Source organism: Pan troglodytes, chromosome 6, assembly GCF_028858775.2.
Source record: "Pan troglodytes isolate AG18354 chromosome 6, NHGRI_mPanTro3-v2.0_pri, whole genome shotgun sequence".
Lineage (NCBI taxonomy): Eukaryota > Metazoa > Chordata > Mammalia > Primates > Hominidae > Pan > Pan troglodytes.
The window spans coordinates 44,565,946-44,583,713 of record NC_072404.2 but is presented as its reverse complement, the minus strand read 5'-3'; the positions used below and the strand labels follow the sequence as shown (position 1 = coordinate 44,583,713).

The 17,768-nt window shown below is 38.3% G+C and overlaps 1 protein-coding gene across 3 annotated transcripts in view; it reads left to right on the top strand.

Annotated features, from left to right (window-relative positions):
* VPS41 (VPS41 subunit of HOPS complex) overlaps positions 1 to 17,768 on the top strand; it is a 181,663-nt gene that overhangs the window by 106,406 nt on the left and 57,489 nt on the right. For all 3 annotated transcript variants that reach the window (XM_519057.8, XM_009452921.5, XM_063815336.1), the window contains 3 exons: positions 5,919 to 6,038; positions 7,169 to 7,315; positions 12,907 to 12,973. In XM_519057.8, coding sequence (XP_519057.3) covers positions 5,919 to 6,038; positions 7,169 to 7,315; positions 12,907 to 12,973 — 334 coding nt within the window. The remainder of the gene's footprint in view (positions 1 to 5,918; positions 6,039 to 7,168; positions 7,316 to 12,906; positions 12,974 to 17,768) is intronic.

The following is a 17,768-nucleotide window of genomic DNA, read 5'->3' as shown; positions in this document are numbered from 1 at the left end:
TTTTTCAATGGCTTACTCCATAAAATGCTTTGTAGAACATTCGTGCTCAGTAGGTCTGTGGGCAGTTTTATGACTGGAAGGAAAAAATGGATATTATTAAATGTCAGTGAAGTACAGGCAGGTAGTTTTGAGGTAGTTAAATTAGTATAGAATGTTTGTAAGAAAAGGAATTCATGTTTTCTTAAATCACCAAAGCAAAGCTTTCCTTGGCATTCTTGTCAGAAAATATGTTTCTGCTTGAAATTCACAGAGATTAGGAAAAAAAAGCCAATGGAGAGTGGATCATTTGGCCATTCTCCCTTCTGTATGAAACTCTATGTCAAATCAAAGCAAATCCTGCATGAGAGTTTCAGAGATATAGAAATGACTCCATAATTACTAGCAGGCATTTAAGGTTTTATACTATGTAGGATAGGAAAAGTGGACTCATGAGTGAAGAATAAAGTAGGGTGGAGAGGAAAGGCAAAAATAAATGTTCGACGGGGCCAGGCAGGTAACATCAAGGAGAGAAGCAGGCCAGATGCGAGAGAGCCTGGAGAAGTAGGTGCTGTGGCAATCCAGAGAGCCTTCTGCAGGCCTGCAGACACATTTCAGAAATTACCGTTCAGGCCAAACGTGTGGCCAGTTCGTGTCTCTGAAATAAAAGAGCTGCAATTACTTAAACCTAATAGAGGAAGGCTAACCTTAAAAGCAGCTTTCAAATTTTTGGCAAGTTGTGCACAAATTCTATCTGCTGGCCTTCAGCAAAGGGAAATAGACTGACATTACATGCCTGGATATGGGATCCATAGAAGTGAACCCTTTCTAAAAGCAAGGCTGTGTTGATTGTGTGAATTAGTCATTGGGTTCTTTAAATTTTTGAGATTGGAGTAGATTCCATTGTGTTCAAAATATTTTAGGAGTATTACTAACTGTAAAGATAGGCTGAGTAACTGAAACGTTTTGGGAAATCGTGTAGCTCCTCCTGTAGCAAACGCCTTGTGTGTATGGTCAGAGAAGGAAAGAATTAAGACTAGTAGACTCGGATAGCCTACTTAGTATTTAATATTTATTATGCCTATGTGTCTAGCAAAGTATAAGATATGATCCTTTTCCCCAATGCACTGGTTGGGGAAATGCAAGGTAAACACACCAATCTCAGTGAACAAGATTTAATAGTTAGTTGTGCAGTGAGAAAACCAGTGTGACCATAAAACATATACAGAACCAATAAATTGGGGGAAAATTATTTGACTTACAAAAGAATTCTCTTAAATGATGACTTTCCTTAGTATGTTTATGATGACCTACTTTATTTACAGATATTTTCTTATTTTTCATCCACAAAATATAAAGTGATAGGGACTTAGGCTATTTGAAAAACAAAGAAAATAACGTGAATCCTGTCAAAACTTGTAATATTAATTAGTTAAAATTTGTTTCATTTACAGAGGTTAATTTTTAGCCCCCCTCCATTTTTGAGCACACATCAGTTGCATAGAATGGCATGTGCCTGTCTGCATTGTAGAAATGTCATTGGGAGAAGCTTCTTTGCTCTTTTAATTACATGTCAGAGCAGGGTCCGCAAGGTTTTTGGGACTCAATCCTGAGATGGCCTGGATTCAGAATTCGTCTGTCCTTCCTTTGCCTCCTCCCCTCTGCTGGAAGTTTTTAGTTTCTTGTTTTGGGAGGTAGAGTAGGAGGCAAAAGGAGGCCAGAGTTCTGCCACCTCTGCTTCCTCCCATAGCTCGGAGCACACCGAGTGTAACAGAAAGGGTCCATTGGAGTGAGCTTGCATTTTGGTAGGAACTGCAACAAGATTTAATTAACAGTTTTCTGAAGAAGTTAATGTTTTATTTGAAAAGTATATACAGTTTATGTAAATTCATTCTAATACATGTTCAATATGCCTCAAACATTACTTCTTTAAGTTCCAGTGAATTTTTATTTATTTATTTATTTATTTTGAGACAGAGTTTTGCTCTTGTTGCCCAGGCTGGAGTGCAATGGCACAATCTTGGCTCACTGCAAACTCCTCCTCCTAGGTTCAAGCGATTCTCCTGCCTCACCCCCCGGAGTAGCTGGGATTACAGGTGCCGGCCACCATGCTTGGCTAATTTTTTTGTATTTTTAGTAGAGACGGGGTTTCACCGTGTTGGCCAGGCTGGTCTCAAACTCCCGACCTCAGGTGATCCACCCACCTCGGCCTCCCAAAGTGCTGGGATTACAGGCATGAGCCGCTGCACCCAATCTCCAGTGAATTTTTGATATTACTTTGTTGTTTCATTTTAACTATTCCCCTAAGTTTTCCTGATTGTAAAAATAAGAGAATGGATTTTCATTCCCATTAATGTATCAACATAAAAAATTCATATATTTAGTGCAGGATAATTATAAAATAAAAATAATATAAAATTTCAGCACTCATTTATCGAATTAGGATTACTTTGTCATGTATCTTTTAGATTTTATAATATATGTGAATACACATTCACATTTTATTTTAGGGACATTGTATTGAATACTATTTTGTCATCTGCTTTTTTATTTAATATGCCCTCATAGCTTTTTCTGTTAATGAAGATACATGCATAAAATAATAATGGATACATACTCATTGTGTGTGCTCCATCGTATTATGCTCCGTCATTCCTCAGTTGTTAGTCCATTTCTGGCTGTTATAAATAGCTTTACATGCATCTTTACTAACTTGTCTGATCATTTCTTAGCGTAAGTTTCTAGGTAGCAACTTCCTGGTGTCATTTTTTTTAAAAGCTTTGAGTCCATGATGCCAAATGATCCTCCAGAAAGATGGTGTCCAAGACCGCAGTTCAGTAGTTTGAAGATACCTCTTTCTCTGCACATACTCCACTGTACCCCCCACCCCACATACCCATGCCTGATCATATCATTTTGATTCATCTTTATCAGTTCATTCTTTTTCCTTCATCTATCAATTCTAGAAACATTGCTGTATTGTGTTGAGTGTTGATTTTATAAAATGTTTTACTATCTGTCTGGATGAATCCATTCCTCCCCCTAAATTACTTAATTTTTTAAAAATTCCTGTTATTCTCTCATTTTTTAAAATGAATTTTTAGCATTTTTTGAATTTCTAGAAATAATCCCTTTGGGATTTTTTTGGACTTGCATTAAAATTATAGGTTAATTTAATGAGACTTAAGCTCTTTAGTGAGAATTGGAGTCTTACTATCCATGAATAATGTGCCTTTCTGTTTATTGAGTTCTCCTTTCGTATCCCTCAATGAAATGTTTTTGTTTTGTTGTGTAGCGACATGTCATGTTCATTATTAACTTTTAAATCTAGATTTTCCTTTTTTTTACAACTTTGATTGTATCCCATAAAGTTTAGGTTTATAGTATTTTCTCATTTTCAAAGTACTCTGGTTACCATATGAATTCCTCTTTTACCCAAAGATTGAGAATGTTTTTTGTATCATTTTTGTTTTGTATTGTTCTTTCTCTCATTCTTTGTTATTAATTTCTTAATTTTGTTGTTACATGAGAATTATGATGATAAGAATTAGATTTTACTTTTAAGTTCTTTTGTTTTTTTTGAATGTCTTGGTATTCATATGGAGTCACAAGTTGGGGATTACTCCCTGGATAATTTGTATTCTTTTAAATGCAGGATTTTTCCATAGGTGCCTGCCTTTTGTCAGAGTGCCTGCTTTCCTTCCTACCTGGGACAGCTACAGTGCTGGCTACATGCTTGGGGACCCAACCCTTTGTGTTTCAGAGTAAGACTGGCCACTCCCCTTCGTTCCTGCCCCATTACACTGAGTGTAGGGGGTGTTGTGGCATTCTAGTACCTGCCTGACTTCCCAGGCAGGCTTTTTCTGGGGGAATGAGTTAAATCATGGCCTTCACTGGAGTCTTATTATTAGCATATTTTACATAATTTTTAGCTTAAAATTTGGAGCATATTTAACTTTTTCAACACAGGTGCAGACTGTTCTCCTCTTAGTACTACATTGGTCATTTCTAGGTGGGAATTGGTGAGGGAAAGGAATTCGATGCTGTGTCCCACCCTGCTGTTCTCCCGGCCATCCAGCCAACCCTTCATTCCAGCAGGTGATTATTGAGCACTCACTGTGCTTCACCCATTTCGTACGATCACCTCCATCAGATCCAGGCCACAGATAGAAGATAGACATTTTGATCTTATCAATTCATCATGTTTAATTGTTGTGGCCAGGCATGGTTGCTCACACCTGTAATCCCAGCACTTCGGGAGGCCAAGACCGGTGGATCACCTGAGGTCAGGAGTTCGAGACCAGTCTGGCCAACATGGTGAAACCCCATCTCTACTAAAAGTACAAAAATTAGCCAGACATGGTGGTGCATGCCTGTAATCCCAGCTACTTGGGAGGCTGAAGCAGGAGAATCACTAGAACCCAGGAGGTGGAGGTTGCAGTGAGCTGAGATGGTGCCACTGCACTCCAGCCTGGGTAACAGAGTGAGACTCCATCTCAAAAATAAATAAATAAAAATAATTGTTTTTAGCTGCCTATCTTTAGTGGGGCATAATCTTCTCTGTAGCACGAACTGTATGCTCAGCCTTTCTCCCCCTTTCCTACATTTCTGGGGTCTGTTCTCTGTTTTCTGCAAATGGGAGGAAGAGGCTGAATCACAGTCTGGGGACACTCCCGAAGGCCTCTAACTGTGGGGGTAGGAAGGCATGGTAGTAGTGACTTCTGAATTGGAACCTGGGATAGGAGAGGACAGGGTGGGTTAGAAGGTCTCTGAGAATATATCTGATGGGAAGATGGGGCTAAGTATGGTCAGAAGAATCCCTGCCTCCAGTCTCCCTGTGGAAGTTGTGAAGTCACACAACTTCAAACTGTCATAGCATTTTAAAGTAACTGTACTTTGCTTACTTGTGATGATGGACATCATATTTAATTTTAGGGATTTTATTTTGTGCTTCCTCTGCCTGTATTAGTCTATTGAGAAAGATATACAGGAAATACAAATAAAATGTGAATTTACTCTCTTTCCCCTGTTAACCTGTTTCCCCTGCCTCTTTTGGGGTGGGTAGAGGACATAAAATATACTAAGGTAGACTGAAATTGCTTGTAGTGGTAGGAATTTTAGTAATTCTGTTATGGAATCTGTTGTCAGCATTTGCTTTGAAAGGATAAACATGTGTTTCAGGATTGCATACCTTAAGTTACATACTGTATAAATGTCTTTTCTTAAAGGATTTAAATGGAATATATCAAGAAAAATATTTATTGTGTTCTTAATAATGTATGACTTCCTAGAATTACATCTTTATTAATCGTAGAGGTTTTTGACCAGTTATATTTTATGTTAAAATTTATCCAGCAGGTTTTTTGAATGATAGAATCTTCCCGTTAAAATAAAGACCCTAGATACTATGAAATTTCTAAAGAAGCTTAATTCCAATTTTTTTTATTTTGTGGCATGAATTACTGTTCAAAAGTCATTGTTCAATTATTTGAGTCAAATGAAAAACATAGACTGCTTCTATTACAGTTTAATCTGTGACTAATATCTTATTTTCAGTGAAAAACTTAAAAGAGGTTTTGATTTCCCAATTTACAAAATAAATTAGTTCCCGGACAATCATTTGAAGAAGTTTTGCGATACAAATCTTTTGATTAACTAATGTGCATTATTTTCCATGAATCTTGGTGTTTTGGTGCCACCTTGTGGCTTGGCCTTGTAGTAACTTCAACACTCATCCATTTTAAACAACTTCCTGGGGAGAATATGATGTGCTAGGAATTCTTTCCAAGGTACAAATAACATACTACTGTAAGTCTACATTAAAGACGTCGAGAGTGACTTGTTTGTTGTTTGGTCACGAGGATAGGTAAAACTAGTAAGTAAAGAACCTGATACATTATTTTCAGTTTCTAAGATTCTTTGTTTATGCTTTTTGTCCCTAGCTGCTACTGTTTGAACGGTCTTGGATGAACAGATGGAAGTCTGCTGTTCTGCATGAAGGGGAAGGGAACATAAGGAGTGTGAAGTGGAGAGGCCATCTGATTGCTTGGGCCAATAATATGGTAAAAAATACGCCTCTGTCTTCCTAATGCTTGTTCAGTGGCAGAAGAATGGCCAACTTGATAGGGCTGTAATGAAGGGAAAAGATGCCACTTGCTGTGGTGGTGATTTCTAAAGGGTGAAAGGACGATTGGTATCATACCTAGGAGGTTAAAGAAATTAGATTGCTTTTGGCTTTCATAATATAGTAATTCCCAACATATTCTGGAATCTATTTTAGAGTAAGAAACCTGAGGCATGGAGAGTAGCCAAGAAAATGAAAAGCTATCTTAATAATTGAAGGACTGCATTGGGAATGGGTCTTGAAAATATCATTTGCCTGTTGGCCAAAGGCAAGTAAGAGTTGATATGAAACAAGTGCAGAATATTGCTGATTTCTCTTTTACTCCCAGTATAATCATAGGCAGAAGTATAGACCTGCCTGCAAGAAAGTGGATCGTAATTTTCAGTGCTGCATTTTAACTTAAAGTTTACTTGCTATGAATTGGGGCTAGTAGGAAGTTTTAAAAATGGTCTTTTTGACATCTGGCATATCTTTTGAAACATCAAGATATAATTTAGTAAATCGGTTCTATTCAGTTTTAAATGGTAGAAATCTGCCTAGACTCTACCTTTTTATTCTGGACTTTTCTTACTTCTGGGTCACAATGAAGGTAAAACAAAGCTGTGGTCTCTTGGTTCATTTTTAGTTAGCTGCTTGCCTGATGTTTTCATTTGAGAACTTTAAAATGTCAGATGTAGTTTTCTTTATATAGGTGGCTTTTCAGACTCAAAGCCTTTCTAAAAAACAAACTTCATTTTTCGTGGTGGAATGATAAAATTAGAAATGTTACTTGACTGTCAGTTTGGAAATGCAGCTATTGATGTTTGTACATTTCATGTTTCTGTTGGGTTTGAGTCACCCATGCCATCTAAGAAAATCTCCTTTGTCCAGAAAGAAGGGTGGAGGTTTCCTTGTGGTTTTAGTTCCCACAGGGTTTGTGTGGAGCAGGAGCATTTTCCTTGCATGCTCAGTAAACACTGCTAATATTTCTCCGTGCTGGTTATTGGTAGTATGTAGCAGGGGCTGTTAATAAGTTTTCTGTTACTTTCCTCCTGAGTAGAGGATGCTTACTGCTGTATTATTTTCCAGGGTGTGAAGATTTTTGACATCATCTCAAAGCAAAGAATCACCAATGTGCCCCGGGATGATATAAGTCTTCGCCCAGACATGTATCCCTGCAGCCTCTGCTGGAAGGACAATGTGACACTGATTATTGGCTGGGGGACTTCTGTCAAGGTGGTTTTGCTTGTCTTTATAATAAGTCCGTGTTGTTATAGATCCATTGAGGGTGGTCCAAAGGACTGTGAGTCTTGATTGGCTCCTAGGACCCAAATCTTTTCACCTGGATGTTATTGTGACGTGATTACCATTTAATGCTCAAATTATTTCCTGTGCATAAGTTTTAAGATATATTCTTTCTTTTCCATGGCATGTAAAACTATTTGTGAACTTTTTCATGTTGAGAATGGTGCTGTCTTTTTCAATCTTCTTTTAATTTCTCACATCCCAGCTGGCCTTAGCTATTTACAGAACATGGGGTTAGTTTTGTTGTTTAGTCAGGTTTTCTTCTCTTTATTATTCTTTTCATTTTCCCTTAGCTTTGACCCTTCACTTCTTCATTAGAGTTATTGATAGTGGAGAGAGAAGGTTAAAATTAAATCATCCTGCTGCTTGGTAATAATTTGATGGAGTAGAGACCCAGACTTATCATCAATAATAAGATTTGGGCATATTTTCTGAAGTTTAATTATCTGACCCTTATGCGCCTGGGTAAATGAAATTTAGCTGTTCTATGAAAGGGGGCCTAAGGCTCATTCACATTTATTTTATGCCTACTAGTGCTGCTGTTATATTAGATACTTCAGAGCCAAAAGTTGTTTCCCTTTAAAAAATAGCTTAATTTGAACAAAATAAACTAAAAATTAGTGGAAGTATAAAAATGGCATGAGAGAGTATCCCAGCAGTAGTCTCATGGAAGAACTCAGGCTTTGAGGCCAGACAGACCTGGGATCAAGTCCAGCTTCTCCATTTTCCTTTGGGATCCTCTGTGAGCCTTACTGTCCTCATCTGCAAAGTGGTAGTGCTAATTGTTCTCACATCACAAGTTTTGGGGAGAAATAAATGAGCCAATGCATGTAAAGAGTTTTGCATAGAATCTGATGTAATTGCTTAATAAATGTTAGCTGTCATTATTATATAAAGTTCTAGCAATGTCATGAAGGGGATGTGGCTATTTAAAATGTACTCTTCTCTGGAAAGGGAAAGTGGAAAATTATTAATGTAATGATTGTTATTAGCAAAACAAACATTGTTACACTTCAGGCCCTCCCAGCCCTCATGTTGTTATCATTCAGGTTCTTTTTTCTTCATGTGTTACATGAACACAACCTGATTTATATTTAGGGTAACAGGAAGGAAACTGTGCCTATATCGTAGGATGGAAAAAGGGATTCCCTGGGCTCCCTGTCCCACGTGTGTGGTTACTCATCCAATAAATTTATATTCTTAGTATTTTAAAAATCCCTTAAATGGACCAGGTTGCTTGTTAGTTTTAAAGTTCTGATTTTCTTTTCTTATGGTGAAAGACAAGGAAAATTAGCCTGTAGAAATATGTAACAAGTTTACTCATTACTCCCAGAAATTCTTTCTCTGGTATGCTGAATAATGGCCCCAAGGATAGCAAGCCCTAATTCCTAGAACCTATAAATGTTTCTTTATATGACAAAAAGGTAAATATTACTTTATTTAGCAAAAGATATGATTAAGTTAAGGATCTTGAGATGGGGGATTAACCTACATTATCTGGGTGGGCCCTAAATGCAATCACGTTTATCTTTATGAGAGGGAGGCAGAGGGAGATGCTAACATGGAAGAGAGGAGGAGAAGGCAGTACCACTGTGGAGGCAGAAATTGGAGTGAGGTGGTCAGTGAATGGTGGCAGCCACCAGAAAGCTGGAGGAGACAGCAGATTGTCCCCTAGAGCCTCCAGAGGAAGTACAGCCCTGCCAACACCTTGATTTTAGCCCAGTGAACCCAATTTCAGACTTGTAGCCTGCGGAACTGTAAGAGATGTTTAAAACAACATCTCTGTTGTTTTAAACCACCAAGTGTGGCAGTCTGTTATAGCAGCCATGGGAAACATATACCCTTTCTTTATGCCCAAGTTAAGATCCAGCTTCTATACAATTTTTATGTCAAATATTTTATTTTATTGGAGGTTCCTTTTCTTCAAACTCAGTTCTATATGTTGAGCACTTCTCAGTGTAGACTCTCAGTGAGTTCTGTTGAAGGAAGAGGAGATAAGGACGTGGTCTTTCTTCAGAGAGACAGCAATCTTGTTGGGGAGAAGCAACCAGAAACAGTAAAATAAAGTGTGCAATTGGACCTTACCATTTACTTCATTCATTCATTTGCCCAACAAACGTTTACCAGGTGCCTGCAGTGTGCCAGGCAGTGTTCTAGTGTTGCAGAACACAAATATACAAATGAATGAGTTCCTTCCCTTGGGAAATTTATGTTCTAGTGAGGAAGGTGGACAAAAACAAGTAAGTATAGCATGTTGAAGGTGGCAAATAAAAAGGAGAACATTTTAACAGGATAATAGGAAAAGGGATTGGGGTAGGTACCATTTAATATAGGGTGGTCCAGGGATGGCCTGTCCAATAACTAATATGTTGTTTGGTCAGAGATCTGGAGAGAAAAGTTATGCAGCTCTATGGGGGCCTGGGGTAGGAGGTGTTAGCAGAAGGAGCAGGAGTGCAAAAATTCTTGAAGCAGGAGTGTGATTGGTGTGCTTTTGAGGAACAGCAACGAAGCTGTTTGTGTCAGAGTGAGTGGAGCAGATGTGGAGGAGAGAGATGTAAGTGGGGGTTGGGGAGGGTGTGGTGGAGGAGCAGATGATGTTGGAGCCCAGGGGCCCTTGAGAAGTCTTTGGCTCTTAATTTGAGTGAGGTAGGAAGCCAGCACAGGGCTTTGAGCTGTTGTGGAGTCAGTTAAGTGATCTAACTTGTATTTTGGAAGGATCTCTGGTTGCTGTGTGGAGCTAAACGGCAAAGGGGCAGTCAAGAGGGGAGACCAATTAGGCTACTGCAGTCATCTCCATAAAAAATAAGGTTGTCTCAGGTCAGTGTAATGCAGCTGGTGAGAAATGACCAGATCCTGGATATATTTTGATGGTAGACTCTGCAGTATTTGTTGACAGTTGGATGTGGGGTGTAAGATCACAGTCACCTAACATACTGGAAGGTGAAACTACCTTTTGCTGAAATGGGAAAGACTGTTGATAAAGCATGTTTAGAGTGAAAAAGGCAAGAGTTGGTTTTAGGTGTGTCTACTTGAGAGATGCCTGTTATCCACCCATGTGGAGAAGTGGAGGAAGCAGATTAGAGTTCATGGGCAAGAACCCACCTATCAGTGGTAAAGGGCTCTTACAGTCATTAATTTGTGCTTATGCAAGACATGAGCTTAGGGTAGCACTTACCTATTCACCCACCTTTACCTGCCACTTCCTACCTATGAGACAGGTGCTGGGTGAGCCCAGACCACAGAGCTGAGGAGTGCAGTAGAGCCATGCCCAGCTACCAGTAGTGCAATGCATCCTTGTTCTCAAGCTGTGGCATGACCAGCGAGATACCAGTCAGGCCTTGGTGTGAATTCCAGCTCTGGTCAGGCAGTCCGGCATCACTCACAGAGCTTCAGTGTCCTCATCTCTGGATTAAACATAATAACATTGTCTTTCAGGGGTGTCTGAGTGTTGGAAGACTGTCAGCCCTCAAGTTCTGTCAATGTCTCTCAAATCTCTGCACTTCATCTTCCTGTCAAGTCTTTTTGGTGCTGGTTTTACCCCCCCTAAACCTATCCTAAACAGTATAGCTAGAATAATCTAAGTGCAGGTCAGATGAGGTCAGTCCCCTCCTTGCCCATAGGATAACTGATCATAAACATGACTTCCAAGGTTCTTTGTAATCTGCCTCTCCGTTACTCTCCAGCCTCAACTCTGTCCCCTTCTTCCCCCATGCCCTTCATTTCTGTCCGATTGAGCTTCCAGTTGAAGGCCCTATGCTGTCATATCACCGTGTTCTCCTGTGTTGTCTCTCCTGCTTCAACTTACATGTCACTTCTTCCAGGAAGTCTTCCTGCCCTAGCAGGAGATGCCCCTGCTCTGTACTTCCCTGTCGCACTTCAGTAAAGTGCCTTATTTTTGTGTCTCCCCCACTGCACCATAATCTTAAGAAAATAATGATATCTATTTCACAAAGGCCTTAACTCAGGAGCAGTGCCAGTAACTGCCCAAAAAAGTGTTCACTAATATTGCCGTTACATTTGCTTTTTTATTATACTTCAAACCATTTGAAAGACTGTTCCTCATGTACTTATATCAGCACATTAAAACAGTTGTCCATTTGGCATTGTGGAATGTGCCATTAGATGATTTAGTAGTTTCCCTAGTAAGTGTGGGAAGAAGAGTGGATAACTTATAAGCTCAAAAGTCTACCAGAAGGGAAGGAAATTGGAGAAGTGGACAGGCAGTTATATGAAACGGACAAGAGACAAATGGCAAAAAGCAATCAAGGAAGAAGACAGCTGGTCACTTCTATGTGGAGGCTTCTACCTCTGCAGCCATGGGTTCAAGCCCCGCATGAGGGAAAGTGGGCACTCTGCATTCACTGAGTCGCTGCAGTGTTGCTGGGCAGCAACTCAGTATACTACATATATTGAAAAACAAAACCTTACAAAAGTTTATGTACCCATTGGTATCAATTCTACTTCTAGGAATTTATCCTAAGTAAACAAAAGTCCTAAAGTTTTATATATAAGTATGTTGATTGCACTATTGCTTACAATAGATATAAAAACAAAAAAATATGCCCCCAAAGGGGGTTAAGTATAGTACATTCATGTAATAAAAGGCAGTCATCCCTCAGTGCCTGTGGGGAATTGGTTCCAGGACCCCTGTGGATCCTGGGCTCCTCTGATGCTTATATAAATGATGTAACATTTGCATATATAAAATGATGCGGTATTTGCATATAACCTATGCACATCCTCCTGTATACTTTAAATCATCTGTAGATTACTTATAACACCTGATACAATGCCTACACATCACTGCATTTGCATAGACTTAATGAAGTAGTTGGTGTACAGCAAGGTCAAGTTTTGCTTTTTGGAATTTTGTCGAATTTTTTTTTTCCTGAATATTTCTGATCCTTGTTTGGTTAAATCCATGAATGTAGAATTCATGGATGCAAAACCCATGGATATGGAGGGCTCACTGTATTATAACAACTTTACAGAATTATGTTGTAGAAGAATCTTTAAATAACATATTGAATTACTTGTATTAAATTGTTAGGTTAATAAAAGTAGCTTTCATAAAAAAGAAGATTATTAATGGTGTTCTCTTTGTGCTGGAACAATGACTAATGCTTGTTTTCCCCTTTGAGTTTTTCTATATTTTAGAATTTTCCATACCATAGTTACAGTTAATGGTAGCAGCTATAAAAGAACACTATGTAAAAGAAAAAGGAAAAATCCCTGATCACTGACAGAAGTTGTACTTGGATTAGTACTTGACTTCAGGTTCAGTCTCACCAGGAAAGCTGAACTTATGTGAATCAGGCTTTATTGAGGAATAATGTTGGTGAATATAAATAGTGATTGCTATATGTCATTTACATTAATTTCTGTCATTTAAGTCATAAGGTAGATTGTACTCCATCTGCAGTGCTACAAGGTTAATTTAACAAAGATACCATGTACTGAATAAAATGTTATGAAGAATTTTCCATCAAATGAATAAAATAACCTGCGAACTTATTTTCCAGGTATGCTCAGTGAAGGAACGGCATGCCAGTGAAATGAGGGATTTGCCAAGTCGATATGTTGAAATAGGTATGGCTCCAACACTTGCCTTCTGTGGATGTGAAACTTCATTCAAAATTTTCATCTTCATTAATCTCACCCAGACTGCCATAGTCTTTTGCCTGGATCCCTGCAGCAGCCTCCTAACTGGTTTATCTTCTTCCACTGTGAATTACTCTCATCTACTGTCCCCATTGCTGTCAAAATACAGATCAGATCTTGTCATCATCCTTCAGTTCCTCCACATCGTTCTCAGAGTGCAGATGGAACTCCTCAGTGGATCACGGGGATCTGTGTTGGCCCCTACCCACCTCTCCAGCTGTAGCTTATGCCAAGCTTCTCCTTGGTCTCTGTGCTGCAGCCACACTGACCTTTTACCTGTCCATGCCTCTCTTTCCCCTTGTCTAGGACAGTATTTGGCTAGAGTGTTGCTTTCCAGGGAAAGCACTGGGAAAGCCACTGGACCTCCCTGACTGAGTCAGGTCTTCCCATTTTAGGCACTACAACACTGCAGGCCTCCTCCCCTTTCTAGCACTTGTCACGGGTTCCAGTGATCCTGTGATTATTTGATGCATTTCTGTCTTTTCTACCTGACTGTCACCTCCTTTTGAGCACACACAGGGTCTGTTTTTGCTCACCATTTGTATCTTGAGGACCTGGCACAATACTTGCACATAGAAGGTGCTTAATATTGAGTTGAATGAATCAGTGACTCTGGGAAACAGCTGTTCAGGAGAAGTATGCCCTGGATGATGTACCATGACTTTTATAATTTAGTTTGAAAAAATTATTCTGAGAAAAAAAATTGCCATATTATGAGTCAGCTGAAAAGTTCATTTGCCCATTTGCTTGGTGGATGGGTAATATCAATTTGATGGGTTATTCTGCCAAGGTGAAGTTGAAATAAATTATTTGCACATGACTGTATTTCTGTAAATAGAAAGACATACATTACCCACATGGCTAATATGGTTATAACATTTAAATCTGGGATATTTTGTACTTGAAGTCAGAAGTTGGTGGTAGAGTTTTAATCTTTTTTTTTAACTTTAGGAGGATAACTACATAGTTCAGATTGCTTAGTGTATGGACAGTAGGTATATGAAGAATGTAGCAGTGCTGAGAAAAACTGAGGACCAAGATAAGAGACAAGATTTATGACTAGATTATATAGATAATTGTTTCAATATCTTTTTCTTCTTTCCTTGCCTACTAGAAAATAAAAAGAAAAACAAAAGCCTCTCAACATCTCAATGCAGTGTCCTGAGAGATTAGTATTTGGATATTTTTAATTGCCAGAGAGGTATAAAAATGTAGCAATTGTCATCTTCTTTCCTTAGCTGATACTTATTGATCATGTACTAGGTGGAGGGCATTGTGCTGCTTACATAAACTGCAGTAACTCACTTTATCCTCACAGGAACTCTTTAAGTGCAGGTAGTTTGCTTTTTATTCTATAGATGAAGAAATTGAGGCTTAGGAGGTAAATGACTTGTCCAGGATCTTACTACTATAGCGTTAAAAATGGATAGAATCTAACTCTACAGAACCACCAGAAAGCTTCCAGGGAGGCAAGGAAGTTTGCTGAAGTGTGTGATCTTGATGAGGTTACTTAACCTTCTTGACTATCCTTTTCTCACCTGTTAAATGGAGGTGATAATATCTATCTTTTAGGATGGGTGTGGGAATTAGACATGGCATAAGAAATGTGCCTAACATGGTACTTGGCACACAGTAGATGCTCACTAAACCATGATGGTTATTATCACTATGCAGACTTTCATCCCAACTCTGTGACTTCTGATAGCTGGCTCAGTGGTGGCCCTATTAGCCTAGAACCCTGGGATCACATTATTGCAGTGTGGTTCATCTGTACTGTAATTTACGTGAAATAGACCATATGTGGATACTAACAGTATCACATTACTGACATTTTACTACTATGGTTAATGGTTAAGTACCATTTTTTCCCCTCTTAAGAGTAAACCTTTAAGAATATAAGCCATTTCCACAGCAGGAGGCAAAATAGTTTGGATAAGAGTCCTTAAGTAGGATAACAGAAAGGGAAATATTAGGAGGTCTGGATTACAATTTCCTTTAGCCCTAAATAGTGTGAGCCACTGTTCTTTGGTAAATGAGGTGAAAATGGCATTAAGATTAATGAAATACGTATGGCTGTACATTTCTTAGAAGCCAATTGTTTATAACTCTTTCTGTTACAACTCAGACTCTCAAAAATAGCACAAAAGTTGTTCCTATCACATAGGCTGTTGATTTATTCTGTTAAAAGAAAAATAATAATAATATAATGAAGATTAAGCTTCTTGGCCAATCACCAACACATGAAGAGATTCTCTATACATAGGGCTTTTGGGACATCATGTTTTCTTTCAAATTGCATTGTTAAAAATAGATTATGGTTTGTGCCTAGCATCCATGTTTTAACTTCACTTGCATCTCTTGTATTCTCACAGGACTCCCTGAGCCTCTGGTACTTTTCACCAAAGTCTTCCATGATCTCTGTGGTATGGTAGTTGGAGAGCTGACATCATGATGTTGGGAAATGAAACCAATGTTTGTGTGTCATTTTCTGGGAGTTTTCTGCCAGGGGTAGTTGACTTACATGCAAGGAATTAATGATTGACTTCTTGGTCTTAATTTCATATGGAATTTTGTTTAATTGAGATTAAACAACTATATGAGAATCTATATAGAATGACAAGTCAGGAAGAAAGGGAAGAGAAAAGAAGGGAAATCTTTTTTACTTTCAGTATTGTCTGTATCTTCATTGATCATATACTGTGGTCTTAGAATTTAGCACATCATTCTTTTTTCAGTCTTTTAATTGACTGAAAAAACAGTGACCTGAAAATTGGTGATCTGTTTTCATAGTGGAGGAGAGTTGTGAGATAATTCTTTCCTAGATCTAAGTATCTCTCTTTATCCACCTGTTACCATTTTGATTCAGCTATATGGGTTACAGTAGTGGGATCTTTGTGTGTGTGTGCCCAGGAGTGATGTGGTTTCATCTCTTAGTCTGAGTCTCAATAGAAATGATGACAGCTGGCATTCTTCAAGGTGTTTTTACTTGAGGATCTAGGTATGTATGGTTTTCTGTTCTGTTATAGATAGTTCAGTATAAATTTCTGTAATAATCTGTTCTGCATTGAATTTTTTTTCTAACATTTTGTTATGAAATTTTCATTAAAGAAAAGAACTTTGTAGTGAATAGAACCTCCAAGATTCTGCAGTTAAGATTTTACTATATTTGCTTTATTACGTATCTGTTCATCTATTCATTCCTCCTTTTGGGAGGGATGTAACAACTCTTTCCCCGCTCAGTACTGTAGACTCAGGTTTTTGTTGTTAGGAGTGGAATTAATGAAGTTTCTCCATAATAAGTAATGGTAAGAAATCTGAAGCACCTGAAGTAACAAATATATATTGTTCCTTATATAACAACCACCACCAAGCACAGTGCTGAATACATTGCAAACAGAAGGTCATCTAATCTTCCCAGTATGCAAGTGGGTAGCGGCTACTATCCCCATGGTGTAAGTGAAGAAGCTGATGTTCAGAAGGGTTAGGTAACCTGCTCAAGATTATTCATAAACAAAGAAGGCAGTTTTTGCACTTAGGTGTGCCTAGCCATAAAGTTGTTGCTTGTAATCATGGTGTCACACAGTGCTTCCCATGTTTCCTCTACCCAGCCCCTGGCCTTTGTTTACAGAGTCTTGTTCCAGACATTCAGATACAGACCACTGCAGAAATGCTCTAGAATCTGAAGACCCTTTTTCTATATCAGTGATGATAGCTGCTCACCTTTTCTAGGAACTGCCAGATGAAATGGAAATGCAGTAGATTTGTTTTTTTATTTTGGTTCAGAGAAATATCTCATTTGGAGACTTAGAAGTTATATTTTCACTTGCTTTATCCTGAGATTGAGAGCTTTTCTTCATTGCTTCTCCTCCACATTTTTAGATAATTTATAGAACCTGATTGCCTTGGGTGACCTTTGGAATTGTTTCTAAGGAAAGGGAACCAAACTTAGATTATGCTTCTTTCAGCCCTTTTAAAAAGAAGAAAAGCCCTTGTTTGCTATTTTTTAGTGTTTAGCTTAAGTTTAGTTGATGCAACAAGGTAGTTTTATATTTATAAAATAAAGTGTAACGTTTGGTTTGAACCTTGTGATTAGCAGGTCATTGGCAATGCCTTTCCTTTTCTTTTGTCTAAGCAATGTGCTGTAATATACTCACTAAATATTCCTCATCAGTGCTGTTTCAGGAGGCTAAAATTTGGTAGATGAGATAATCCTATCAGCTTAGTGTTGTCATTTAATTGACAATAGTTTGCTGAATATTGATTATAAAATACGGAATTAAATTGCAAACTAAATTTGTTTTCAGCAGTTTTTTATCTGTGTGTACTGTTCGGCTCCTGTCTGATTTGAATGTTTTTGTTATTTTGTCCATTAGCCATTCTTTTCAATTTCACTTCATGTATCAGATCTTTCCATAATTTGCTGATGTAAAGCATTGTGAAGTCAGTTTTACTTTAATGTGTCTGCTTCTTAGCGCAGCCTGAAGCTGTTGAAGTGCTGTTATTTCCAAATGTATTTTCAGTGATAAGTGGTCATGCTGACAGAATGTCTAAACTTATTGAAAAGTCTGTGGGCATTACACCCAGTTGATTATAAAATACTAATATCTGGTGACTAAGGGGCCAGAATCTCTTGAGAATAAGACACTATCTATCATAAAGGGCCCTCAATGCATTTTCATAAATGAATATAAGACAATGAAGGGTAATTGTTCTTATTTGTAAA